Below are 27,929 nucleotides of genomic sequence, written 5' to 3' on the forward strand. Positions count from 1 at the left end.
AGGAAGCATTTGTAGAAAACATGAATTTTCATTTAATCTTTTGCCCCTCCTTCCTTGCAAACACATAATCTTTATTATATCACCTTTGAATTCTGATTTTAATTTAATACATAAGGAAACCCTAGTAAATGATGTCAAGCTCAAAAGATCAGTCACAAGTAATTCAAACATGTTAGCCCAAAAGGCAATAAATAAAAATTATGATATATCAGTCATCCTGTTTTCCCCATAAATCTTAAAAATAAAAATCGGTCTTAGCTTCTCATTTTTAATGTGATTTACTCCTTTGAGTTCTGTAAAACTTCCAAAGATATTAACATCTCTATATACAAAGAAGCAGTGCAGCAGTACATGTGTTCTTATACATTTTTCATTCTTAGAGAAAAAATTATGAAACATTTGCTTTGAACCTGTTCTTCAATTATAAAAGGAAGCTAATTGGAAAGATTCATAAATATTCCTTAAGTGGTCAAACTATTTTTTTTATCTGAAACTAACATAAAATTCTAAGTTGAACTGAGCTGGTTGGAAAGGAGAAGAAATAACTCTGGCCTGCCTAAGCTTTGTCAGTTAGGAAGCAGGTAGGAACTGGCAACTCCAAGAAGGGAAGAATTAAGTTTAATATATCTTCTCACACGCCATCAATTTACAACAGCTCATCGTGGAGGTTTAGACTGGCCCATCTCCCTAGAAGACAGAAAAAATTAATTAATTACATCATTTGTGTGTGTGTGTGTACTTTCCCCTCCCCATCACCCCTCGTAGTCTTAATTTGTTTGTGTGCTCAGTCGTGTCCGACTCTTTGTGACCCCATGGACTGTAGCCCACCAGGCTCCTCTCTCCATGGGATTTCCCAGGCAAGAATACTGGAGTGTGATACCATTTCCTTCTCCAGGGATCTTCCTGACTCAGGGATTGAACCTACTTCTTCTGTATTTCCTGCACTGGGTGGGGGATTCTTTACCACTGCACCACCTGGGAAGCCCCCCTTAGTCTTGATTACTCCTGCCCTTATTGGTGACTTAGTGAATGTTTTCTATACTCTTCTGACTTTAGTTCAGATCTTTGTCACTTACCTATGTTTAGGCTAGAAGTGTGGAAGCTTCACTTTATTATTAAAATTCATTTTTAATGAGTGGAACTGAGGGCTCAAGTGATGTATCTGAAGCCATTGTTAATAAATAGAGAAGCCAGGAATTAATAAGTAGAGAACCCTAGGAGGTGGAACCCAGAAACTGTGTTCCTTTTCTTGAACTTAGGCTGCTACACAGATTTCCATCCTCTTAAGGAAATAACAGTACAGTGTACTGAGCCTTCTAGTTACTGACATGGATGCATTTTTTCTTTTTCCTGCTGTGCCACGTGGCATGTGAGATCTTAGTTTACCAACCAGGAATTGAACCCTGGACCCCTGCTGTGGCACAGAGTCTTAACCACTCGACCACCAAAGAAGTCCTGACTTGGATGCACATTGATCACCCCAGGTTAGACACTCACTCAGCACCTTAGGAAGTAGGTTTAACAATCACATTTTATAGGCAAAGACACAGTTGAGGGCAACCAACTTGGCCAAGACCACACAGCTGGCATTCAATAGCTTGTATTTTGAAGCATGTTTCCACCTATTACCTCATGTAAGCACTGTGCCAGGCCAGGGGCCTCTCAATAAATACTTCTTGTCTAAAAGGATGGATGTCTATCTGCACCCTCTTTATGGAAGTTCGGCAGGAGGCGGCTGGGAGAACGAAGCTTCTAGAAGCTAGGCAGCTTGCTCAGCTCACTCAGTAAGTGAGTGATTAACTGGGAGCCCAACACTCCCCCATGTCCTCCTGTGGGAGGGACCCCAACCAGCTGTACAGAAGGGGAGCTGCCCACAAAACAGGAATTCTCAGCAGACCACTGTTTTGTTTTTCCCCCTCCAATGTAGCTCTTGTGTGTACTGAAATTTTAGTAGTAAGGTTTCATGATGTCTGTGAATTACTTTCCAATGGTACAGACAGAGAGCAAGCAAATGTTAACAGTCTGTGGATCTAGGCGAAAAGGCGCAGGTGTTCATTGTATTGTTTTTTAAAATTTTACATAGATTTGAAGTTATCCAAGTAAAAAGATGGAGCAGGAAGGAGGGAAGGGAATTCTGGTGATGTACATCCATTCTCTGTGATTCTCCAGTGCCAGCTAGAGTGTTCAGCAGCTTTCTTTTCACTATCAGGTGATTTATTCATTAAAATTGCTAAAATATGGAGTCTGAGTAGATGACAGTCACTTAAGAGTCAACTGACTACAACTATGGGTGTGTTTTTTTGTTTTGTAATTTTTAATTTTAAGAATTTTTATTTTATTTTATTTTAATTTTATTTTATTTTTAAACTTAACATAACTGTATTAGATTTGCCAAATATCAAAATGAATCCGCCACAGGTACACATACAATTTTAAAGGTTACCTTCCATTTACAATTATTACAAAACATTGGCTATACTCCCTGTGTTGCAGCCTACCTTACACTGAAGAGCTTGTGCCTCCCATTCCCCACCCCTGTATTGCCCACCGCCAACCCCCAGTTTGTTCTCTGTATCTGTGAGTCTGCTTCTTTTTTGTTATGTTCAATAGTTGTGTTTTTTAGACTCCACATGTAAGTGATATCATATTTATCTTTCTCTGTCTGATTTATTTCACTTAGCTTGATGATCTGTGGGTATGTTTTTAACTTATAGATAATCATCAGATTTAGTAAACTGCTATCTTCCATTAGAAGAACAGTTGTATTTCCAATTATACTTGCAATGAAAATTTGCTACCTAACTAAAAAAATGTAACTTCTTCCGTGAAAGCAGAAAAACAAATATCAGTGTTTGAAATGAATTAGCTGATATAGCAAGCTTGCATTCTTGTTGGACGAATTACAAAATTCAAATGCACAATACTGTTAACCACTACCATAAAAATAATTTTGATGGATTTCTAACTGGTAGTTTTCTTTTCTCCCCAATTGTGTTTCAAGACCAAAAAATTTAAATACAACACCATAGAACTGAAAGTTTATAGAACAAAAATCCAATAGTCAGGGAAATTTATTTTTAATATATGCATTTTACTCTTGACTTTGGGGAGAAGTTTTTATTTATAGTTTTATATTTCAAAATATATGATTGTAAACATTTTTGAATAATATAAGCTAGAAGGAAGAAAAAAAGTCAAAGTCTTCTTACTTACAAATAATTATCATTAAACATTTTGGTTGGATTTCCTTTAGGTCTTTTTTCTACTCATTGTGTTTGAGTTTTCATTTATTTTATTTATTTTTAAAATTTTATTTTATATTGAAGTATAGTATAGTCGGGCTTCCCTGGTGGCTCAGTTGGTAAAGAATCTGCATGCAATGCCAAAGACCTGGGTTCGATCCCTGGGTTGGGAAGATCCCCTGGAGGAGGGCATGGCTACCCATTCCTGTATTCTTGCCTGGAGAATCCCATGGAGGAGAAGCCTGGTGGACTGCAGTCCATGGGGTCGCAAAGAGTTGGACAAGACTGAGCGACTCAGTAACCACACAAATAGTTGATTTACAATGTTGTCTTAGTCTCAGGTGTATAGCAAGGTGATTCAGTTATACATATACACGTACTATTCTTTTTTAGATTCTTTTCCCATTTAGAATATTGATTTTTAAAATTTATATAATTGTGTCTTCTGTATATATTTTTTGTATATTGCTCTTTTTAAATAACATTATAAGCATTTTCAGTATTATTACAGTTTTGAAAAATATCCTTTTAAGGTACAGGAAATGAAAGCAGTAACAACAAAACTCTGGGAGGATATATAAGAATCACATAACTGAAGAAATTGGTGGGTGAAAGACAAGGCCAGGGCATAGATTTCCTAACTGAACACCTCCCTAGATTTCTGTGCACACACACACACAACTGTTGACTTATATACATATATTGCTTATAAGAATTATTTGAAGAAATTATTTAGATCATTTTTAATTTGGGTGTGATATTATATTAAGTAGATAGACCTTTATTTATACTTGTTTACATAATTCCCCAATAAGGGAACTCTGAAGTTCTAGCTAACCTATTTTTTTTTTTTTTTTTTTATTGCCACAACACATCGCATGCAGGATCGTGTGATACTTCCCTGACTGGGAATCAGACTTGTGCTTCCTGCGGTGGAATTTCAGAGTCTTGCCTGGAAAATCCCACGGACGGAGGAGCCTGGTAGGCTGCAGTCCATGCTAAGGGTCGGACACGACTGAGTGACTTCACTTTCACTTTTCACTTTCATGCATTGGAGAAGGAAATGGCAACCCACTCCAGTGTTCTTGCCTGGAGAATCCCAGGGACGGCAGGGCCTGGAGGGCTGCCATCTATGGGGTTGCACAGAGTCGGACACGACTGAAGTGACTTAGCAGCAGCAGCAGCAGCAACCACTAGACTGCCAGGGAAGTCCCCAACACTTGAGTCCTATTTAATTTTTTCCTCATACTTTAATCTGTGTTTAAAAATCACTTCATGTGTATGAAATAATTTCCTGATCTGGCTTATTCAGTAGTTGAAATAATCACCTTGGTTTACTGTCCATAGGTTTATTTTTCATAGTGTTGATAATTTACAGTCATATTTGGAGAGGAAATCCCTAATGATTTCCACTATTTCTTGCACGTAAGAATAATTTTTCTCCTCCATATCTTTTCCAAGGGGAAGAAAATATCCTTCATGTATTACTTGACAAATTTAACACACTGTGTAGATCAAGTTAGTGTAGATCGAGTTAGGAAAGAGAACATTTGGGAACAGACGTGATGTGTCTTCCTATAACAGATGTCCACTTCCTGAGAATCTTCATGTAGACATTATCATAAACTTCTATATGTGTGTGGAGTCCTTTGCCTTCAGAACTATGGTCAGGTGCTGGTAAGACTGAAACTGTGGTCAGCCTAAGCCTAGGAATGCTATTAATAGCTTCATAGACAGCAGAGTTTCCCTTGGCTGAGAGAGGAGCTGCCTGGACCTTCCAGCCTGGTTGGAGATCCAGCAGCCGCCACTCTTTCCACCCCCTTGTCCCATTTGCACTGGTGGCCTGTCTTGACCAAAGACCTCAGCTTACCCCACAGCAGCCACAACACTGGCAGTCTCCACACAGGGTCCCTAGGAGGCCGTTGATCACCTGGATGGCACAGATAATTATCTGAACTGCTCCTATGATCAGCAGGATGGAGAAGAGAGTCAGATTCCAGGGAACCACGTCACTAGGCTTTTGGCACCTGCTCCATAAGTTAGAGTCCCCGAGGTAATCTCTGTCAAGGACATGGGAGAGAAAAGAGACACTGGTTAAAAAGTATGCAATCCCCTAGGCTAGAAAGTCACCACAGTGATTTTTCTTTTGCAGCACTATCTATCCAAGACCTAAGATTCCTAAGAAAAAGAATCCCATAATAACAACACGTTTAAATGCAATACCTAACAATTTTATTGAGTATCTACTATGTGCTGGAGAAGGCTGAGCGCCGAAGAATTGATGCTTTTGAACTGTGGTGTTGGAGAAGACTCTTGAGAGTCCCTTGGACTGCAAGGAGATCCAACCAGTCCATTCTGAAGATCAGCCCTGGGATTTCTTTGGAAGGAATGATGCTAAAGCTGAAACTCCAGTACTTTGGCCACCTCATGCGAAGAGTTGACTCATGGGAAAAGACTCTGCTGCTGGGAGGGATTGAGGGCAGGAGGAGAAGGGGACGACAGAGGATGAGATGGCTGGATGGCATCACTGACTCGATGGATGTGAGTCTGAGTGAACTCCGGGAGTTGGTGAGGGACAGGGAGGCCTGGCGTGCTGCGATTCATGGAGTCGCAAAGAGTCGGACATGACTGAGCGACTGATCTGATCTGACTATGTGCTGGACCCTCTTCTGAATGTTTCACACATATCCACTCATTTATTTCTCATGGAGACTTCATGGTTCTTTTCTCCCGCTTCACAAATGGGAACACTGAGGCACAGAGGGGTTAAGTGACTTACCCAGCTCACACAGTTACTGAGTGACAGAGTGATTTTTGTGAGCTGACCAGGCAGATGGGCAAATCGAATATGTATTAAGGGGCCATGAAAATTAAGACACGCCAGGAGAACAATCTTACAAATGTCCACGGCCTTTATCCTACTATTGTCCGCAGGGACCCTTTGAACTTCTGACAAATGACCTGTCACCTCTAGTGGCCCTCTGAAGCCATGGAAAGTACAGTCGTGTCATATAGTTAAAGGGAAGGGCTTGATTCTTTTGAGGCCTACTTCCAGTCAAACTGTGAACTGACTCAGCTGTATTTTTGTGACAATATATGGATTCTACCTGCAAAAAGGTTTAATTAACTAGAAGAAAGAAATAATCTGCTGCCTTATTACATATTTTATAAAAACTTTGGAATAGGAGAAATTATAATATATTTATAAAATAATATATAGTATATTATATATAGTATATATAATATATATACAAATTAAAACATATTATATTATACATTTAATATTATATATTAAAATATAATATTATATATATATTATTAAGAGTCCACTGCAATATCAAAGGCATTGTGCCTTGAAGGAGAAATGTGAAGTATGTTTAAAAGACAAAAATGAGGGTAAAGGGATAAAATTTCTGCAGTATTATAATTCCTTCTCACATTCTTAGAGTCCCAAATTGGTTTTTCCCTTTTGCTTTAGGATCCACTCTCTCTTCACGGTCTCTGTAGAAAACTATCTGGCTACTAAAGGAACACCCATCTCATCGTTTTTAGATCTTTTTGACCATCTGTCTCTGACGGTTTCTCCAGCGTATCAGTACACACTAATTTGAGATATATTTTGTGTTAAGATTTTGAAAAATCTTTGAAATGATGGAAGACGTTTCCTTTATCCAGAAGGGATAAAGGGAAGAATGAGCCATTCTTGATTTAAAGATAAAGCACTGCATATTGCATTGATTCACCTTCCCACAAGAATACAGTCCTGGCTGCTCACTGGCTCACTCTCTCTGTAAAGTGGGAATAACAATATCTATCAAATCATAGGGTTAAATAAGGATTAAAGTAAGGATTAAATGAGTTAACAGTAGTAAAGCACTTAGAACCGTGCCTAGTAGATAGTAAGTGCTCAATAAACCCTAATATTGTTAATTACTTTGCTTAAAGCTGAGTAGCATGGCCTAAAGGCAAAAGACTGGTATTTTGAATTCAGACGGACCTGAGTTTGAATTCAAGTATTCCTCTTCCTGGCTGTGTATTCCTCACACAAGTCACCTAACACCCCCTGACCCCTGCCCTTACCATTAGTTTCTTCATCTATAAAATGGGCTGAGAACAACTGCACAACTCTGAACATTCAGTAATATACCTTATGTATTGCTAGGTAAGACTTGAGTATGTTATTTTTAAAACACCCATTTTTCTTTTCTGCCTTTTCCCATGCAGTCTCTCTTATCTTTACCATTTTTCAACTTGATGATTATAAGAGGTAATAAAAGGCAATATATTCCAGTCACATTTTTATAAAGAAAAGATCCTAAAATGAAGTTAATTGTCAATCCTGAGTTCCTGCCCTCGTGGAAAGGGTTTGTCCAGTGGTGGGATGACAGTGCCCTCTGGTGGTAAGATTGGTGAAACACCCAACGGGGAAGCTAGGAAGCAAGGACTGAGTTTGGCTGGAGAGATCCTTTCAGTTTCACTCCAGCAGCTGTATCACCCCTTACAAACCCTCACGGATAGTTGTTCCACAGGCCCTTTTCCTTTACCCCCAAACTCTCAGGTTCTGAGAGTCTCAGATCCCTGAAATGATTGCTGCTTCCAGCCCTCCAACCTCAGGTGAAAGGGCTCCCTAATTTTTCGTGGATCTGGAGGCTAATCATACTCCCACATTCTGTGAATCGAAGAGATCTGAGACAGTTTAAACTCCCTGAATCCTATCATTTGTGAAGGAAGCCCCAACTGAGCAGTAATTCCATCAACCTCAGAGTCAACACCATGGATTTCGTACAACTCACTTCTTACCAGCAGCAAAGGCTGCTGAGGGAAGGAGCAGGGGAGCCCAGGTGCTTTGCCTGGATAATAGGTGCCACTTCCTCTCTCCTAGACCCCTTGACTCTCCTCGTGACCTCAGCTGGCTGTGGCACCCCTTCTGTGCTTCTCAACTCTCTGGGTTTCCTCTGTACGGAGAGCCTGGGACCTCGAGCTGTCCTCTATTTGTCTGTCTTCTCTTTGTGACTATACACCCACAGGGGTAGAGACCATGTCCCATACCTCTGTCTCTCATCTCTGTCCCCGGTTCTACCACAGGGAGTGTTCAATAAATGAGCAGCTTTCCTGGTGTATGTTATACCAGGCACTGGGCCAGCTGTGTTCCACCATTCCTCCCAATCCTACAAGGAGGTACTACTTTCCTTGAACAATGCCTGGCATACAGTTGCCCCCCAGGAAATAGTCACTGAGTGAATGAACATATACACAGATTGAGAAGTTGAGTGGGGAGGGGCAACATAGGGGGAGGACATTAAGGGGTACAAACAATTAGGCATAAAATCAGCTACAGGCTATATTGGACAACACGGGGAATTATAATAACTATAAATGAGTATAACCTTTAAAATTACAAATCTCTACATTGTACACCAGTAACTTATACAATGTTGTACATCAACTATACTTTGGTTATGGAAAATGTACTACTAAAAAAAAAGACATTAAATATTTACAAAGTGTTAAATAAAAAAGAAGCTGAGGCTAGGGAATGTAAATGCCTGACTTTGATCTTCCAAAGCCATTGCTCTTAATCATTACACACATGCCCTGTATTTGAGTAATGTCACTCCTTTAGAATAATTAAAATATGATTTATTCATGAAATTTGATCTATATATCTTTAATAGTATGTATAGTATCTCTAGCAGTATGTCAATCAAGGCTTCCCTGTACCATAATAAGGGCTTCCCTGGTGGCTCAGTGGTAAAGAATCTGCCTGCCAATGCAGGAGACATAGGTTCAATATCTGGGTTGGGAAGATCCATGGGAGCAGGAAATGGCAACACACTCCAGTATTCTTGCCTGGAGAATCCCATGGACAGAGGAGCCTGGCGGGCTACAGTCCATGGAGTGACAAAAACTCAGACATAACTTAGTGACTGAACAACAACATAACATCATAAAGAGATTATTCTCTTTGAACCCTCATGAGGCTGGTTGAAAAGACAGAAATTAATCACAAAATTATTATAAAAACATAACATTTTAGAAAGTTCTAATGCATCATAATACATTCCATTCATGGTAATGAATTTTTTATATTCATAAAAATGAATAGTAAGGTTGAACTTTTAGCAAGTGCTACATTATGTACATCATGTTATTTCATTCTTGCCTGAACCTGTGAGGTAGATCTTACTGTCACCCCATTTCACAGAGAAAGAGCTAAGAGGTGTGATTGCCAAGATCATACCACAAGGATGGGACTGGACCCAAAGTCTGGTCAGGTCAAGGGCAAAGCATCATCTTAACATCTTTGGGGCTATCCTGCTTCATGAAAGCTGGAAACACTTTGTTGCAATCCCATCTCACCCCATCTATGTGACTTTCTGCTCTGGGGAGTGTGTTCACAGCAGTTCCTTGCTAAGAAGTAATCACGAAGAGCAGCTGCAGATGGTCGTAACTGGACGTCCAGGCAGAACGCTGAATGGTTTCAGCTCTGTGCCTGGTGAGAGAGCACTCTCCTCACCCCTGAACTCCATCCTCAGGGAACAGGGAGGGCTGCAGCCTGAGCTGGCAGTGCTGTGCTTGGCGGTGTCCCCTGTCCCGCCCCCACTGCTGACTGTCCTTGGCCTGGCCTCCTGCATTCCCTCCCGCAGCTGTTTGCATGCCCTGTGCCAGCTGCTTCCCTTTCAGCAGCTCAGGGTCAAGGTAGATTGGCCAATTGTCTCAGAAAGGAAGACCTTGGATGGGAGGAGGTCCTACTTCAAAGGAAGCCAGGAGGGCGTATCTTAAAATGTCCCAGGTTTCTTTTTCCTTCTAGGATGCTTCTTCAGTATGGTTCCCATGACCGAAAAAGTTAACTGCCTTTGTTCCTTTAATATGATCAACAACAGGCACTTCTAAGGAAAACAGAACTAAATTCTGTACTCTTGAAGAGCCTTGAATTTTGTGCCCCAAGCTGGAAACCTCAAAGTCCAGCTTGATAACCTTCTCTCTTTCTTCTCATTCCTAATCCTGATGATTCCATCTCAGACAGTCTCTGAAATCTCTCCCCTTTTAAGCCCCAGTTCCACTGCCTTAGAGATGCTCAGAATCTTATCTGGATTGTTCCTCCAACCTCCTGATGTGCTCTCTCTGTCAGTTATGGAGCCCTTTTTTTCATCCTCCACATCACTACATCATGATCCTTCTAAAACTCCCAAGTGGCCATGGCTTATCCTGCTTGAAGTCCTCTGCTGTCCTCCAATGTCTTGAAGGTCTACCTGTGTCTCCATCACCCACTCCTGTGGCGTCCCTCTGCTCCCCCCTCAACATTCACCCTGAGCTTCTGGCCACTCAGTGATCTGACATTCTATGAGCACATGGAACCTTTGCAAAGCAGCCTCAGGACTTTCTCGTCTCTCTGCTCGAAACCTGTTTCCCCTCCCCTCCAAAAGACACGCTTCTGCACATCTTCCAAGATCATCCCCTGTCACCTCCTCCAAGAAGTTTCCCTTGCGCAACTTCATTTCGCCCTTTTGGCAGGTCCGTTCCCTCTTAACACCCTAACTTACCATGTGCTCACTGGGGCAGGGGACCAGGTCTGTCCTCCTCTGCTCCATATTTGAGACAGATTTCAGCAAAAAGTGAGGTCCCATCAGGTGCTTTTGTTTTTAAATTCTTCTACTAATTACTAGCTGTGGAGCCCCAGGCAAGTTAACATTTTAACTATATTTTTTCTACTCTAGGGATAAAAAAGTCTTCTGAGATTTATTAGGAAGATAAAGTGAAATAATGCATGCAAAAACACTTGGACTTTAATTATCAGAAGGAGGAGGAGGTGGAGGAGGAAGGAGAGGAGAAGGGAAGGTTCTGCTGCTGCCATTGGGTGATGAGGGAAGCTGTCCTGAGTCCTTTCCTCTGGTCTCATACACGTGATTATTCCTTCCCACTCAATAAGTAGCTGTGTATGTGTGTTACACGTGCAGCTACCATAACTCCTCTGATGCCTCCACACTGGGATCCAATGGATGAATCCATGGGATAGAAAAAATGATTGGAGACAGAGGCCCCTGGGCTTTTCAAAATGGACTCTACAAAAATCAGACAGTGTAATCAGTACAGTGTTGAAAAAGCATTGTGACCTGAAGTCAGAAAACTTGGACTGGAGCTTCCATCATTAAGAATAGTATTCCCTTGGGCAAGTCATTTGTCGTCTTTGGACCTCTGCTAAATCACCTCTGAAGGAGAGCTTTTTGTGAGGCTGAAATGAAACATTGTGGGTGGAAGCACTTTCTTTCCTTTTTTTAATGTTTTATTGTTTTACTATTTTTTTTTTATGGTAGTATAGTTGCTTTATACAGTGTGTCAGTTTCTGCAGTACAGCAGAGTGAATCAGCTGTACATATACATATATCCCCTCTTTTTTTAATGGGATTTCCTTCCCATTTAGGTCACCACAGAGTGTTGAGTAGTTTCCTGTGCTACACAGTAGGTTCTCATTAGTTACCTGTTTTTTACATAGTAGTGTGTATATGTCAATCGCGATCTCCCGATTCACCCCACTACCCCCTCCCACTTTGACTGAAAATACTAGGCAACACAAGGTTCGAGGGTTGTTATAAGAAACTTGAAATGAGCCTCTGCAGCTGGAAGGAAGGTTTGGAGCTGGTTGCAGGAGATAAGGCCATAAAGGAGGAAAGACGCGGGATGTAGGGGAGAATGGATGCTGAGGAAAGCCTGCCGGGTGGCAGAGGGTGTGGTGAGACGCATGCTGGACCCATCCTCCTGAAAGCCCTTCTGTAGCAATCGTGGCATATTTCACACCAAGGGTGGACCTGCATTTTATGTGGGGTTAAATCCTACAGTCAGGGCCTGATGGGAAAGAGCACGAATAATCAAAATCATTCTATCTTATAAATCAGCTGCAGAGTGTATAGTATGTATGATTTTATAATAAATCCGAATGCAGCCATTTTTAATCATATTATAGTTTGAAGCTACTACGCAAATGTGTGAGGACACAAACCTTTCTCCCTTTTGATAACTATCAAAACCTTTTGGCAAAAAGGGAATGAGTGGGAGAATTCTGAAGTGTTCCTGCTTTTCTGCACAGTTTATTCTGTTTTTATTATTTTGCCATTCCCTTCTCCAGGGGTTCTTCCTGACCCAGGGATTGAACCTAGGTCTCCTCATTGCAGGCAAATTCTTTACCATCTGAGCTACCAAAGAATCCAGAATGGAAAAGAATATGAAAAAGAATGTGTGTGTGTGTGTATATATATATATATATATATATATATATATATATATGTTAAACTGAATCACTTTGCTATACAGCAAAAATTGGGGCATCCCAGGTGGCGCTAGTGGTCAAGAACCCAACTATCAATGCAGGAGACGTTAGAGGCGTGGAATAGATCCCTGGGTCAGGAAGATCCCCCTGGAGAAGGGAATGACAACCCACTCCAGTATCCTTGCCTGGAGAATCCCATGGACAGAGGAACCTGGTGGGCTACAGTCCACGGGGTCACAAAGAGTTGGACACAACTGAAGTGACTTAGCATGCGCAGCAGAAATTAACACAATGTTGTAAATCAACTATACTCCAATTAAAAAAAAAAGAGAGAAAAACAGGAAAGTGGTTTCCTGTCCTTCTCCCAAGCTGCTATTTCCTGTGGAGACCCATAGACCAGCTGTCTCTGTCCTGAGCTGGAACATCAGTGCCAGCCCACCCCAAGCTGGGTATGAGGGTGTCAGAACAATATGAAACCACTGTACTGCCTTGGGGTGTAACTTGGCATCTCTTGTATTTCTTTCTCTCTCCTTTGTTTTGGACATAGATGTATTCTAATTGTTTTTCGATCCATCAAGGGGAGTACTGTTCAAATTATAGGATAAACGCTGTCCATAGAAATACTAGGAGAAGGATCCTTGAAAGGAGGTGTAATGTGTAGCTTTGTAGGTATGCCCCTGGGTCGGAAGGAGGGCTCCATCCATGGAAGGACCTCAGGAGATGGCTCAGCCTCATGCCTTCTGAATGCTACACTCAAGCAAGTCAAGCCCACAGCGGTCCTCTGTAAGAGGACAGGACTTGCCACAGCAACATAAACACTCATGGCAATTGCTACATGCACTATAAGGATAAGCAGCTCTGCCTCTGCCTCAAGCCCTTAGAGGGCTTGTAACTACAGAGAAGGGTGGGGATATTTTATGTGAAATCCTTGTGGACAAACTGAGACCTCAGGTCATAAGAACCAGCCTCCTCCATCTCCTCTGCCTGGAGCCTGCTCCAGAGATTCTGTAACCTCTCATATACATCCATAACTAGGGATTTGACTTAATGAATTGATGTCCTATAGGTTTTTTTTTTTAGGCATGGGCCCATCCTCTGTGTGCAGGAAAACCCAACAACTCTAGTTTCTGACTCCCTAGATATGTCAGTCCCTGTGCCAGACAGAGAGGTTGTAGTGATGAATGAGACAGAGGCCATCTCAGCCCTCTTGGAAGTTAGAGTCTAATGTAACCCTATCTAATGGGAATGCCCCACCTCTGCAGTGTTCAATATGGTCAATAATAGCCATCTGCAGTTACTGAGTGCTTAAAATATGGTTAGTGTGATTGAGGAATTTTAAGCTTTATTTCATTTATTGGAACTTAAGTTTAAGTAGACACATACAGCAACTGTCTACTGCCTTGAGCGGTGCAGTCTAGGTAGGGGCAGAAGAATGTGTAATATAAAAAGACTAAGACCCAAAGTTAGAAGACAGGAGTTTGTACCTGGTCTCTGCCCCCTACTGAGAGACGTGAAACACATCACACTTATTCAGCCTGCCTTTCGGGGGGAAGTCACACTTCTTGAGGTTGTTGTGCAGATTAAATTATAAATTCATTTGTTTAAAAAATTCTTTACAAAGTACCTGAAAATATGAAGTGTTACTTTAATGAATGCTATTAACATTAACTCTCATGATGAACCTACAATGTTTTCAGTAAATTTGCACCTTAAAAGATTGTTTAAGTATTTATCATGCAGACTATCAGTGAAGGTCTTTACGCCCTGTTTATGAATACCAGTGAAGGCCTTTGAGCTCTGTTTGAGTAATCATTCTCATTTTCTATTATAAGATTTTCAAACAAAGCTCTCTGTTTATTAATGGTATAAGTTGCCTAGTGTTGATGCTAATAAATGTTTGAGTGCAAGTGGTGATATGCCAACCTCCTCCCTCAGGACAGCTTAGTGAGTAAGTGCTAAGTTGCTTCAGTTGTGTCTGACTCTTTGTGACCCTATGGACTGTAAGGCACCAGGCTCCTCTGTCTGTGGGATTCTCCAGGTAAGAATACTGGAATGAGTTGCCATGCCCTCCTCCAGGGGATCTTCCCGACCCAGGGATGGAACAGATGAGGTGCCTTCTTTTTTTACTTCTCCTGGTGTCTATCACAAGATCACTGAGAGGTGAGATCTTGTGGAACTTCACTGCACAACTGCAGCTCTGCCTCAAAGGAGCAAATTCCTGAAGCTTGTAAGTGACGATGGAGGACCTTATACCGTGTCCTCCTTGGGCATGTACCCCCTGGTGCCCACTGTGGTGACACGTTGGTATTGCAGGGTGTACCTTACCCGTCCTGGAAGGGGTAGCCCCATGTGCTGTTTTGGCTTATGAAACATTTTGGACCTTTGTTGATTGAGACGGCTGAAACAATAAAGGAGTATCCAGCACCCAGGACTCCAATCACTGCAAATATTGTGGAGGTGAACATCTGAAAGAGAAGGAGAGAGACCACGTGGGGTTCTTAAGGTGTTCAGAGATTAAACACAACACTCCTGACTGTCCAATCATTGATGTGATGAATATGAGGAAGTTCTGGGGTAGAAGCCAGTCTTTACGGGAAATGGGGCCTGTGGAGTCTCCTAGAATGAATTTTGATGTCTCATGTTCCCTTATCTACCCCCATCCCCATATATTTTTCTCCTATTCATTGAGGACTCATGTGCTAGTTATGGTTTTATACCTTTGAGGCAGAGTTTTTAACTTTGTTAAAAATAGACTGTCCTTCACAGGGTTAATATGGAAGCCCAGTCTATTATAGAATCAAAGACTCTTAAAATGGGAAGTGATCTTAAGTTTTCTGGTCCAGTCATCTTGCTGAGTCTAAGTCATAATGGGACCTCATATGGCAGGCAGGTTTTGCTTATGAGAAAGGGTAGAAATCTAGGATATTTCCTCATCAATCCTAATTACATCCCTTGAGTTCAAAAAGGGATTAAGTCCAACTTCTCTTCCATCAGGTAGCAATCTTTAAAATATCTGAAGGTATTTTATATTTTACACAAAAATATTTTCTGTTTGACATCTCTCCACCCCTTCTACCTGCTACAAGTTTTCTCTCCTTTGGGTTATACAAGCCCAACAATTTCAGCTCTTTTAAATATTTTTATATAACAGATTAATTAGTGAAAAATGGATTGTACTAGTGCCTTTTTTTCAAATTATAAAATCAAGATAGACTATAGAATATAAAATACAGAAACAATCTTGGAGCCCATCTAAGCTAACCCCCTCTCAGAGATGAAAAAATTTAGGCATAGAGATGCAATCTCCATTCTAAATAGTAATTAGAGAGTAGCTTGGAAACATTAACAATTTTGAAATTAGAGATGAAAAATTATCACCTCCATTGCATTGGGCCATGAAGGTGTAGTGCAAAGCACCAGAGTTTAAAAGTCAGCAGATCAAGCTCAAATCTCAGCATGCTACTTTTCCCTGTGTGATGAATCTGCATAATGAATGTAGCCTCAGGGTCTTAGCTTCTCATCTATAAAATGTGCATGATAAAGCCTACCTAAATTAGACATGGTAACATAAGTTAAATGTCAGATACTTTTTCCTTTTTCCTGTTCCTTGTTTTAGTATCAGTCTTTTCACAGTGCATGTTTGAGGGTTTGAGGGTGGGGTTAGAGGGTAGAGAGGATCTAATTGTGCCTAAGCAACTGGAATCTATGTAATCTATTTAGCTTGGATTCATATTCATATCATATATCATATTATGTATTAATATACTTTGAATGCAACTTTCCAAGACTGAACTCTGGTTCCATGGGCCATATCTGACTTCTCGTGCCTGTAGAACTGACCATTTTCTCCTTCATATAAAAACTCAACAGGACCCTATGGGACTCCTGGGCATGGAAGCCTTTCCATGTCCCCTGTTTCTTATTTGTAGGGAACATACTGCAGTCTCCATGACCTTCTCAGAATCCCAAAAGGCAGATTCAAACAGTTGCTAATAAAGGAAGAAAGAAGATGCAGAGACAAGGGAGGAATGGCCAAGAAACAATAGTGCAGCCTTGGGGCAGGGTCCTGGCTCTGTTTCAAGGGAAACACATAGCAATATCTTTGGGCTCTTTACAGAATTAAGACCCTCAACAAATGGAAGATGTTAGCATTCTGCATTTCAGAGAAAATCACGGTTTGATAACTTCAAGAAACTCATCAGGAGACCACCTGAGACCAGATTAAAGAAGTGCAGGCCCTGCACACACCCTGATGCTTATCAGCAGCACTGCTCTTGAACCATTGCTATAAAACCTCACCAAATCCTCCTGGGTTGGAACACACAGTTTTTCAGAGCACAAGCCTGCTGTGTCCCCTTTGGCCTAGCAAAGCAATAAAGCTTATTTTTTCCCTAGTTTATGTTTGGGTATATATGGTAATTTGCAAGCTTCCCAGGTGGCACTAGTGGTAAAGAACCTGCCCACCAATGCAAGAGACATAAGAGACGTGGTTTCAGTCTCTAGGTCAGGAAGAGCCCCTCAAGTAGAGCATGGAAACCCATTCCAGTATTCTTGCCTGGAGAATCCCATGGAGAGAGAGGCCTGGTGGGCTACCATCCATAAGTGGGCTATGGTGGGCTACCGTCCAAAGAGTCAGACACAACTGAGGCGACTTAGTACGCACACATACATGGTAATTTGCAGAGTTTTCTGATCTCATAGGAGACTATAACCTTTTTCTCATGAGTCCTTGCAACAACACACTTTGGGAGATGCTGCTCCAATTTAGTGCCAGTCCACAGAGGCCAAGAGTTTGGCATCAGTATCTCCTAGCCCCAGGACCCTGAAATGTATCTACTCTCATCACAGCGCAACATCTACAAATACATAGTCTCTCATCTTAAAATTGCTTGAAGTCTTCAAAAGCCAAAATTTCCATTTATTTAAAGGGTTGAATATTCTTATATTTTCATGAAAAGATCTCAAAAACCTTCTAGTGCAATCATCTAATTTTCTGACTAGTAAAAATGCCTTCATTCTATTAGAATCTTAGATGCATTATCTCATTTAATCTTTTCAACAAACCTGTGAGGTGGGTGTGATTATCTAGGTTTTCCAGACAGGAAACTGAGACTAGTAGAAATTAAGCTAATAGTTCTGAGTCAAACAAAAAGTGAAGTGGTGGGACTGGGATTCGTCCACGGTCATTTGGTTCCAAAGGCCATGCTCTTGTCACTTTCTCAAGTCACACATCTAGAAGGTGGCCAAGCTAGACTAAGACTGGAGGCTCAGGGGGAGAGGCAACATAGAGGTGGAGGATAAGAGGTACAAACTATTAGGTATAAAATATGTTATGAGGATATATTGGACAACACGGGGCATAGAACCAATATTCTATGATAATTATAAATGGAGTATAACCTTTAACAATTGTGAATCACTGTATTATACTCCTGTAACTTATTTAATATTGTACAGCGACTATACTTCAAAAAAAAAAGAACTGGAGTCTCCCTCCCAGTCCAGTGTCTTGTACCTGCTACTTCTTCAAATCACACACACATACACACACACACACACACACACACACGCGCGCGGCACACTGCCACTAGCGTCAGATGCCCTTAGCAACAGATCAGATTTGTCATTTGCAAATTTCTCTTTGAGTGACATTGATTCCCTCACAGAAATAAAACAACAGATAAGGAAAAAATATCTTTTTCCTCTTTTTCCTGGTCTTGAGTCAGGAATCATGAAACTATTAACTGTTGAGAATGAAAGCGCATCTAAAATTGCTATAATAGAAAAGGAAGAAGGCTTTTCCAGGAAGGCAGTTTGGAAGTCTAAGGGGACCAGGGGTCTAGCCTTCTCGGCCGCACCCAGGCCCCCACCTGCCCGGCCTCAGCTTTCGGTGGTATACAGAAGAAAGGGGTGGGTAGTTCTAGAAGGTCCCTTCAATTAAAACAACTCAGGATTTCATCATCCAGTGGCTGGAAGGGAGAGGAGAAACCTATCTTGTGCTATTCCTGCTGTGTGGGAGGAGGAGAGGATTTTAGATATCATTCCTGGAACATTTCAACAGGCCAATGTTTACAGACACAAAATGTGAGTCCACTTGCAAACAGTCCTCATTTTAGGCAAGTCTGAGTACATGCAAAACCAGGTTAATATAAAACATCAATGAGATATTTCCGCTTTACCAAAGAGTCCCCCTGGTAAGCACCTCTGACCAACAGTGTCCAAATGGAAACTAATGCAAGCCGTATTCATAATTTAAAATTTTCCTATAACCACCACTTAAAAGGTTTGAAAAAGGTGAGATTAATTTTAATAATATGCTTTCTTTAACTCGCATACTCAACATATTATCAATTCAATAGATAATCAATAAAAAAACTACTGAGATATTTTATATTTTGTACCAGTTCTTTGGGATCTGGTGTGTGTTTTCTACCTATGGTACATCTCAGTTTAGACTGGCTACCTTCTATATGTTCAATAGCCACATGTGGATAGTGGCTCCTGCATTGGACAGTACAGTCTAGAAAATTTGGAAGATTGATTTTGGGTAGTAAAAGTTAAAAACAATAGATGAATATGGTCTGTACTGATTTCATGATTATGATTACTCTCAGGAGGCAGGAGTGTATAACAGAGGATGGCTACACAGTCATTCTCAATTGAAGCAATACGGTTTTATTTCTTTACAAAACTATCTGAAGAAAAAATCCATCAGGTTACAATTTAATAATGCTACAGGCGGTATGTTCTGTTTTTGTATTCACATTTGACATATCTCACCTCGAAATTTGAAAAGTTTCTCCAATTAATTTTTCATTACTTTTCCAGGATGGAGAAGCCAGCTACATTTTATGTCACTTTGTTTTAACTCGTGTTTAGAAGTCTTGAAAAACTGCTTAATTTACTATTCTGTTATGTCTTAAAATCAGAAAGAGTACCTTTCATTTACCATGGGTTACATGATACAAAATTTTTCAAGTTAAAAGAGAAATTATGAAAGTGAAGTTGAATATGTTAGGGAGCAGGCACTCTAAACTGATGCTTTTTAAAAGTAAACAGGCAAAAGGCCTGGAATATTTCTGGAAGGAGACACAATAATTGGGAACACTGCTAACCTCTGAGGAAAGGCGTTGCCAAACTTTATAGAGTCAGGAATGTGTGACTTCCTTTGTAGTTTTTGTACTATGGACATGTTTTTCCTATTCTAAATTAATAAATAGTAAAGGGGGGACTCTATTGTGTAGTGGCCAAGGGCACAGGGTACAGGCAGACAGATTTGGGTTTTGTTTTTTGGCTGTCCGACAAGATATGTGGGATCTTAGTTCCCAAACCAGGGATCAATCTCGTGCCCACTGCATTGGAGGCGTACAGTCTTAACCACTGGACCACCAGGGAAGTCCCAGATTAGGTTTGATTCCTGTTTCTTCCCCCATGACATTGGGAAGTTTATCTTTCTAAGATCTCCATTTCTTCTTCTGTAAAATAAGGTTCAAGAATAACTACCGGTCTCCCTGAACATGGGCTTCCCTGATAGATCAGTTGGTTGGTAAAGAATCCACCTGCAATGTAGGAGACCCTGGTTTGGTTCCTGGGTCAGGTGGATCCACTGGAGAAGGGATAGGCTACCCACTCCAATATTCTTGGGCTTCCCTTGTGGCTCAGCTGGTAAAGAATCCACCTGCAATACAGGAGACCTGGGTTTGATCCTTGAGTTGGGACAATCCCCTGGAGGAGGGCATGACAACCACTCCAGTATTTTGGCCTGGAGAATTCCATGGACTGTATAGTCCATGGGGTCACAAAGAGACAGACATGACTTTCACTTTCTTTCCCAGAACATAACATGTAAGATTGCCTAATCAATAGTAAATCGGGAATCAAAGGTACACATGTATAGAAAATCAGATAAACCCCTGGTGGGGTAGGCTATTAGATAATGCCTAGCACTTCACTGGGGCTTTTCTGGTAGCTCAGCTGGTAAAGAATCTGTCTGCAATGCAGGAGACCTGGCTTTGATCCCTGGGTTGGGAAGATCCCCTGGAAGAAGGAATGGCAACCCACTCGAGTATTCCTGCCTGGAGAGTTCCATGGACAGAGGAGTATGGTGGGCTACGGTCCATGGGGTCACAAAGAGTCTGACACAACTGAGCGACTAAGCACAGCACAGTACTTCACTGGGAGGATACCCAGAGATCTCTCTTGCCTATTTCCAATATTTGAAGAATTTTCCATGACATTAACAATCACTTGATAAATGTCTTTATTATAAAAATTTTAATAGTCATAGCCTCACATATGTTAACCTTCCACAAATACAAACAGCCTAGCTCTGGGGAGAAAAAGAAAACAGGCTGTCTTCTGGTTGCTCAACACACACCTTCGGTTTGCATTTCAAAAGAAGCATGCGTTAATGTATATGCTGTAAATGCTTCCCTTGAAGTGGAAGAGAATGCTCTCGAATCACCAGGTATCAGTTTAAGACCTCCCTCTTTATCAGACTCTGGAGGCAGATGAGGTGTGGTCCAACCCCAGCTCTGCCCTCCCCTGTGGGTGTTCTGTCAGCCGAAGCACCTGGAGGAGGTGTGGGGGTGGGGCGGGGGGCACTGAGAAGGGAGGAAAAGTGGATGGTTTAGGAGACGGGATATTTCAAGGCTTGGGCAGTGACAACATGTTGGGGAAACATCTCTGGTGGGCATGAAGTCTCCTTTCAGAAAGGCGATACATAGAGATTACTTGAAGATTTTTTCACAAATGCCCTCCTGTATTTTCTGACTCAGTCTTGGGAATACAGACTGGGTGTGGGGGGGTGGGGGGGGGGGGGAGTTTGCCGTGGTCAGAAACTTAACTTGCAAGAGCCTCAGTTTCCTTACTTATAAAATGAGAAACGGAATGTCTACCTCAAAGAGCTATTGTTAGAATTGAGCCTGATAGAGTACGGAAATGACCTGAAATCCTCCCTTCATTTACTTCATCCAACAAGCATTTATGAAGGCTCTATGAGTCCCCAGTACCCCAGGCACTTGGTACTACCCTCCTCTGCCCTGAAGCTAATGCTTACAGCCTTTTCCCCCAGCCCTTGCCATGGTTTTATGAAAGGTAGCAACTGGCATTGGCCATTTTACAGCAGAGGATTTTGAAACATAGAACATTTAGAGAAGAAATAGGGTTTCATACTTCATTTCTTCTTTTATGATAATTATTTCACAAGAAGGGGCTTTCTTAAATCCCCTTCAAACTAGCGGTCCTTATAAGGAATGCGGAGGCTGCTGTCAGCAGTTCTCTTGGCCTCAGAAAGTACTGACGTCAGAAGTGCTCAACCAGGAGGCGTCCCTAGGGGGCGCTGGCGAGCCGAGTCGGACGCGGGGAGAAGTGCTGACTTCCAGCGAATAGATTGATTTATGACCTGATCAAGATCTTCCTTCAGAACTGGTCGGTGCACTCTCTGGCCCTGCCTATGGGTGGGGTGGGCGTTTATCTGCATGATATACTTTCAGGATGCTGAAATTCCTGTCTGCCCCAAAATATCTCCTTTATCAGGCCAATTATTAGAGACACTCCTCGAGTTAAGGTCAAGGTTTTCTAAATGCTCTTATTACAGTACATACTTAACAGGAAAGAATTGATAAAATGAATTAGCTGTCTCATTGGACCCTGTGTGTACATGCTCAGTCGCACCTGACTCTTTGCGGCCCCATGGACTGTAGCCTCCCAAGCTCCTCTGTCCATGCGGTTTCCCAGGCAAGAGTACTGGAATGGGTTGTCATATCCCCCTCCAGTAGATCTTCCACACCTAGGGATCGAACCTGAGTCTCCGGCATTGTAGGTGGATTCTTTATTGCTGAGCCACTAGGGAAGCTCATTGGACCCTGAGAGGTCAATTTTTTTTTTTTTTTTTTAATGTATTAGAGGATAGATCCGCTGCTAGGACACCTCTAGTTTGGGAGCAGGAGGGTGAGACCTAGCCACACACCCAGACCAGGGTTTTCAAAGCCCAGTTTGAAAGTCTCCCTCCTCTTGCAGCTTTTGTCCCAGGGCTCCTTTTTCTCAGCTCTTATTTACCCTGCTGCTGCTGCTGCTACTAAGTCGCTTCAGTCGTGTCTGACTCTGTGCGACCCCATAAACGGCAGCCCACCAGGGTACCCCGTCCCTGGGATTCTCCAGGCAAGAACACTGGAGTGGGTTGCCATTTCCTCCTCCAATGCATGAAAGTGAAAAGTGAAAGTGAATTTGCTCAATCGTGTCGGACTCTTCGCGACCCCATGGACTGCAGCCTACCAGGCTTCTCCGCCCATGGGATTTTCCAGGCACGAGTACTGGAGTGGGTTGCCATTGCCTTCTCCGCTTATTTACCCTAATTTATTTTAAAAAGTGCAGATCTCAGGGACAGGGTTTCAGTCTTGCTCTGCTTCAGAGAATGTTTAGCCTTCATTTTTTAGTTTCACTCTGAAACCATCAACTAGGCAACCTCAAAAAAAATTTTTTTTTCCAGCTTATTTATTGTCTTGCTTTATCTCTACAGCAATCACATCCTGCTTCCACTATTGATTCCTACGTCCTGGTTTTACTGCCCAAGGGAAAGAGAAGAGAATGATGCAGCTAATTTCTGAAGAATATTCCAGAAAGACTGAACAAAGAAGAGAGAGACAGACCAGGAAACAAATGATAGAGACAGCTATGAAGACGGCCACGTGATTTGGCTCAGCAGCTCTTGGCCCAGTTTGTTCCTGCCTCACAGGCCTTTCTACCCAATAGGATTTCTTACATGATGCACTCAGAAGCCCAGTGTTCCTTATACACCTGGAAGGGAATATTGTGAGCCTTTGGAAAAATAATTCAAATCTTTAGCATTATAGAACCGATCAAATTATGCTGCAGGGTTTTTTTCTTTTTGTATGACAAAATGTTTGTAAATGCATGCATGCAGGCTAAGTCTGACTCTTCCTGACCCTATGTTCTATAGCCCTCCAGGCTCCTCTGTCTATGGGGAATCTCCAGGCAAGAATACTGGAGTGGATTGCCATGCCGTCCTCCATGTTTGTAAATACCTTTCTTTAAAAACTGACTATGGCTTCAGAGCCTTGGAACATTAAGGAAACATCTGAAGCAAGGACATGAACCCCGTGGCCTTTTGGGGTGGGCAAAGAGCTCAGTAATGCCCAGGTGGTGGTGGTTTAGTTGCTTAGTCATTTCTGCCTCTTGCAACCCCATGGATTATAACCCACCAGGCTCCTCAGTCCATGAGATTTTCCAGGCAAGAATACTGTAGTGGCTAGCCATTTCCTTCTCCAGAGGATCTTCCCAAGCCAGGGGTTGAACCCATGTCTCCTGCATTGCAGAATGATTGCTGGGTTTTTTTTTTTTGCCAAAATATAGGTGCAGGAGTACCAGGTTATTTTTTGTTGTTGTTGTTTGTTTTTTAAAAGAAGTAAGATATCTAGATTTCTTTTGTGTATATGCAAAATCTATTTTTAAACTGTGGCAGATGATTAACAAACAAATGAACCCAAAACAAGAAATCTTTCTGCTGGTCACTTAGTGGTCACCCCTGGTGCAGGGCGGCTGTGGCTGGTGCTTTGGTTTCCAAGTGGCCGAGCTGGTCCTTTGAAGGGCACTTGCCCTTGTGAACAGTTAGCTAGTGGCTGGAAGGAGTCGTACTCAACTTACATCAAAAACGGATCCCCACTGAGAGGTGAGGGACCCCAGTCAGATGATTTGCATTGAGCAGACCAGTGTTTCAGATTGTATATATTCAACTGTGCTTAATAATTTTTCTGCTTTCCTCTCGGATTTCACACAAATCTAATTTAAAAACATGCTTTGCACAGTACTTTGAATATTGTTTCCCTTCTCACTGTGATTATGTGTGAAACAAACAACAACAACAAAAATGAAACAAAAACCCTGGTTTTGTACTGGCTGATGTTCAGCCTTCTACTCAGCACCAGGGAATGAACTGTTAGATTTCTATGTAATTCATCCAATTTCCTTAATTGCTCATTTTTTTTTTCAAATTCTCATCTCTGATTTATTCCCCCCAAATCCACAAGGTGTAATGGGATTAGATTTCAGAGAGAAAATGAGTTACATATTTACTTCTTTCCTTTATTATTAAATATATGAAAATATAATTATATATAACACACACTGGAGCTTCCCTAGTGGCTTAGTGGTAAAGAATTCGCCCACAAAGCAAGAGATGGGAATTTGATCCCTGGGTTGGGAAGATCCCCTGGAAAAGGAAATGGTAACCCACTCCAGTATTGCCTGGAAAATCCCATGGACAGAGGAGCCTTGTGGCTATAGTCTTTGGGTTCGCAAAGGAGTTGGACACAACTTAGTAACTAAGCAGCAACAACAATACACAAAATTTTAAAATCACATGTATCAAATTACATAATTGTTTGTAATTTGCATCAAATTACATAACTGTATAAAATGCATTGTGGTTGATTTTTGCATCTCTTTGTCAATAATAATTTTAAATGTTGCTATAATAATCAATGCTTGATTGTGTTTGAAAAGTGATAGCATTCTCTTTGAATGATCCTTGATCTCAAGTGGAAAAGCATCATGGTATTCAAAGTGCACCAGCCTCAGCTCTTCACATGTATTCAATAGGGCATGGCAACCCACTCCAGTATTCTTGCCTGGAGAATCCCCATGGACAGAGGAATCCGGCAGGCTACAGTCCTTGGGGTTGCAAAGAGTTGGACATGACTGAGCAACTAAGCATAGCACAGCACAGATATTTTTTAGTTGACTAGATGAGGAGATAAGGATAAGAAAAAAAATGTTAGAAATGATTAGGTTTAGGGACAAGTTGCAACACCTTTCCCTTTAAGTGATTAAGGTAGGAATGTATAATTTATCATTGGGGTTCTTTTAGATGGACAACTGACTCTTTGGAGATTAGATAGGTGCTGGTTTACCCATCATCCAGCCAGTAATTCTGTCTTGGCCTTCTTCATTTTTGCCACATCAGTGTATCTGAACTCAATATTTTTCTTTAAATCAGCTCTCTATTTTATTCATTTATATCACCTCTATGAATGAAAAGCTAGAATTATTAACACACATAAACACAATATTATTGAATTTCTAGTTAATGTTTCTCACATTCCTAGAGCTGGAGACTTGTTAGGGAGATTACAGAGAATTAGAAATAGCAAAGACTTTTTTCCATCAAAGTAAGAGTCTTCTTGATAGACTTAAGAGGATTGAAGGAGAATTAAAAGAAAATAACTTTCTATAATTATTGAAAGATAGAGCAAATCTGTGTGCCAGCAGAGCTTGTCTGTCCTTGGGAAATTCTGAGTTAGTCCAACTTCCTCATCTTAACAGATGGGCAGAGGGAGGCAAAGAGCACCCCAGTTGAGGAAATGGGACTCAGCCCCACTCCCAGCCTTCCCACTCCAGCTTAGAATGGTGAAGCCTATTTTCTGTAGCTTGCTCACTAAAGATGGATGGCTACAGGAAACAAAAAAGGAAACAGAATGCTGGGGGCAAAACTGAGGTAGAGGTAAGGAAGTGCTGAGCCTCTGAGGCAGTGATCCTGGCAGGGGTGCAGATGGGGCTACCAGGAGAAGAAGTCACCATCTGTTATCCTTGTCCCAGCCCCACCTTTACAGACGAGGCAACCCAGAGCCAGAGAAGGAACTGACTTGCCCAAGGTCTCAGGGCTTCTCAGCAGCAGAGGCAGTCACAGCCTCCATCTCTGCCTTCCAAGCCTGCAGTCTTTTCTTTATTAAGCTATACTTTTAGTTAGCAATAAAAAATTTTATTTTTTTAATTTTTTCTTTTGGCCAAGCTGTGCTGCATTCAGGATCCTAGTTTCCTGACCAGGGATCTAACCCATGCCACCTGCACTGAAAGCGCAACACCTTAACCACTGGACCACCAGGGAAGTCCTCAAGCCTTCATTCTTTCTATGGCATCACTGCAGTTTTCCAGCTCTGATATCCCTGACTGTTTGTAAGGTTTTGAATGATACTCATATTCTATAAGTAGAAGGGCTATGGTTTTAAAAATCTATGATTACTGTTACTTTGCACCAGCAAGAATTCCATCATTATCCCTGTACCAGCTGCCCCCAGAGAGTTGCCTGGGGCTGGTAACTCCTCCCCTCAATGCCCAGCACAGACCCTCTGGAGCGGGTCTGGTGGCTGAGTCCCCCCTCGCATCCCCCGCAGGCACTCACCGCAAAGCGCTTCCCGCAGCCCTCATTGCCACAGCACCCGCAGCAGTCGTTGTTCTTCAGGCCCAGGAACACCAGGGCAGGGAAGATCATCTACAAGCAAAAGAAACACCTTGTGATTTGGCACGTGAAGGGGGGCCCCATGCCTGCCTGCCTGTGTGGGGAGCCTCATCTCCAAACTGGGACTTGGGGGCCAACAGCTAATGGAGTCTGGCTGGTGGGTAGACGAGTGTTATGGAATATTTAGGTTCTATTTGGTCTAACTGCACACCCAATGAGGCAATATATCAAGATCTGACACTCTGAGTTTCCATTTACATGGTGGGTTAGGAGAAGGGCAAACAACTTGTCCTCAATTGTCATGAAACATGAGTTTTTCTCTCTCTAAACCAGAAGTTCCTAGTCTATGTTGGAAATAAGGGATAAAGAAATCATTACCAAAGAATTGGAAGAGGAATTCACTGACACCTGTTTCTCTTGGTAGTTTTCAGTCAATTTACTAGAAAAAGTATATTCACTCCCCAACCCCCCACAACCCCACACCCTATCATTGTCTTGTTAAAATAAATTATGTAGCACTCAGTTTGGTTCAGGGAAGTCTACTGCCCCATGGGAGCTGCCAGCCTAAGTCTGGGGATTCCTTGGTCCCTATGAGGAAGGGAAAAAATTGAGGCACTTAACGTTTCATCATGCAGTTCTTGGGCTTTTGTTAGCAACTAAATGTCTTCTTGTTCAGTAAGTACCCAATTTTAAAAAGATAGGATGAAAATCGTTGGGGGTAGTAAGGTTTCCTTACTCACCAAGACTCCGCTTCCTAATATTCCTCCAAAATACCAGACTTCGTCGGAAAGGTGGTCATTGTTGTCTATCACTTTTCCTCCAGGGAAAAATAGCAGGATGTTAGCGAGGAGGCCAAACACAGACAGGGGGATGAGGGTGCCCCCCAGGCACTTGGCACAGCTCCCAGTGCACATGCCGGAGATGTAGGATGTAGGTGTGCGATCAAGCCCCCCTAGCTGCCTTCCTCGCAGGTTCTCTTCAAAGTTATCGGCTGCAGAGTCGTAATAATTGTCCTCAAATCAATTCTTATTTTGGAGCCGAGAAACAAAATCAGCCTGTGAGCTGTGTCCTGGGAGTTGCTTCAGCTTCTCAAATGTAACAGAACCTCAATGGTGATGGTCATTTATATTCTCCCTGACCTGAAGCTCTTTTTTTTTCCCCCGCACCC

General features: G+C 41.9%; 1 protein-coding gene across 1 annotated transcript; it reads right to left on the minus strand.

Annotated features, from left to right (window-relative positions):
* Positions 1-254: 254 nt before the first annotated feature.
* Positions 255-27,929, minus strand: TM4SF4 (transmembrane 4 L six family member 4). Its single transcript, XM_006063118.3, has 5 exons — positions 27,502-27,929; positions 26,705-26,794; positions 14,833-14,972; positions 5,113-5,302; positions 255-687 (listed from the first exon to the last, which is right to left on the minus strand). Exons 1-5 carry the CDS (start codon positions 27,673-27,675, stop codon positions 670-672), a joined length of 612 nt encoding a protein of 203 aa, XP_006063180.2. The 5' UTR covers positions 27,676-27,929; the 3' UTR covers positions 255-669.

This window comes from Bubalus bubalis, chromosome 1 (assembly GCF_019923935.1).
Source record: "Bubalus bubalis isolate 160015118507 breed Murrah chromosome 1, NDDB_SH_1, whole genome shotgun sequence".
Classification (NCBI taxonomy): Eukaryota; Metazoa; Chordata; class Mammalia; order Artiodactyla; family Bovidae; genus Bubalus; species Bubalus bubalis.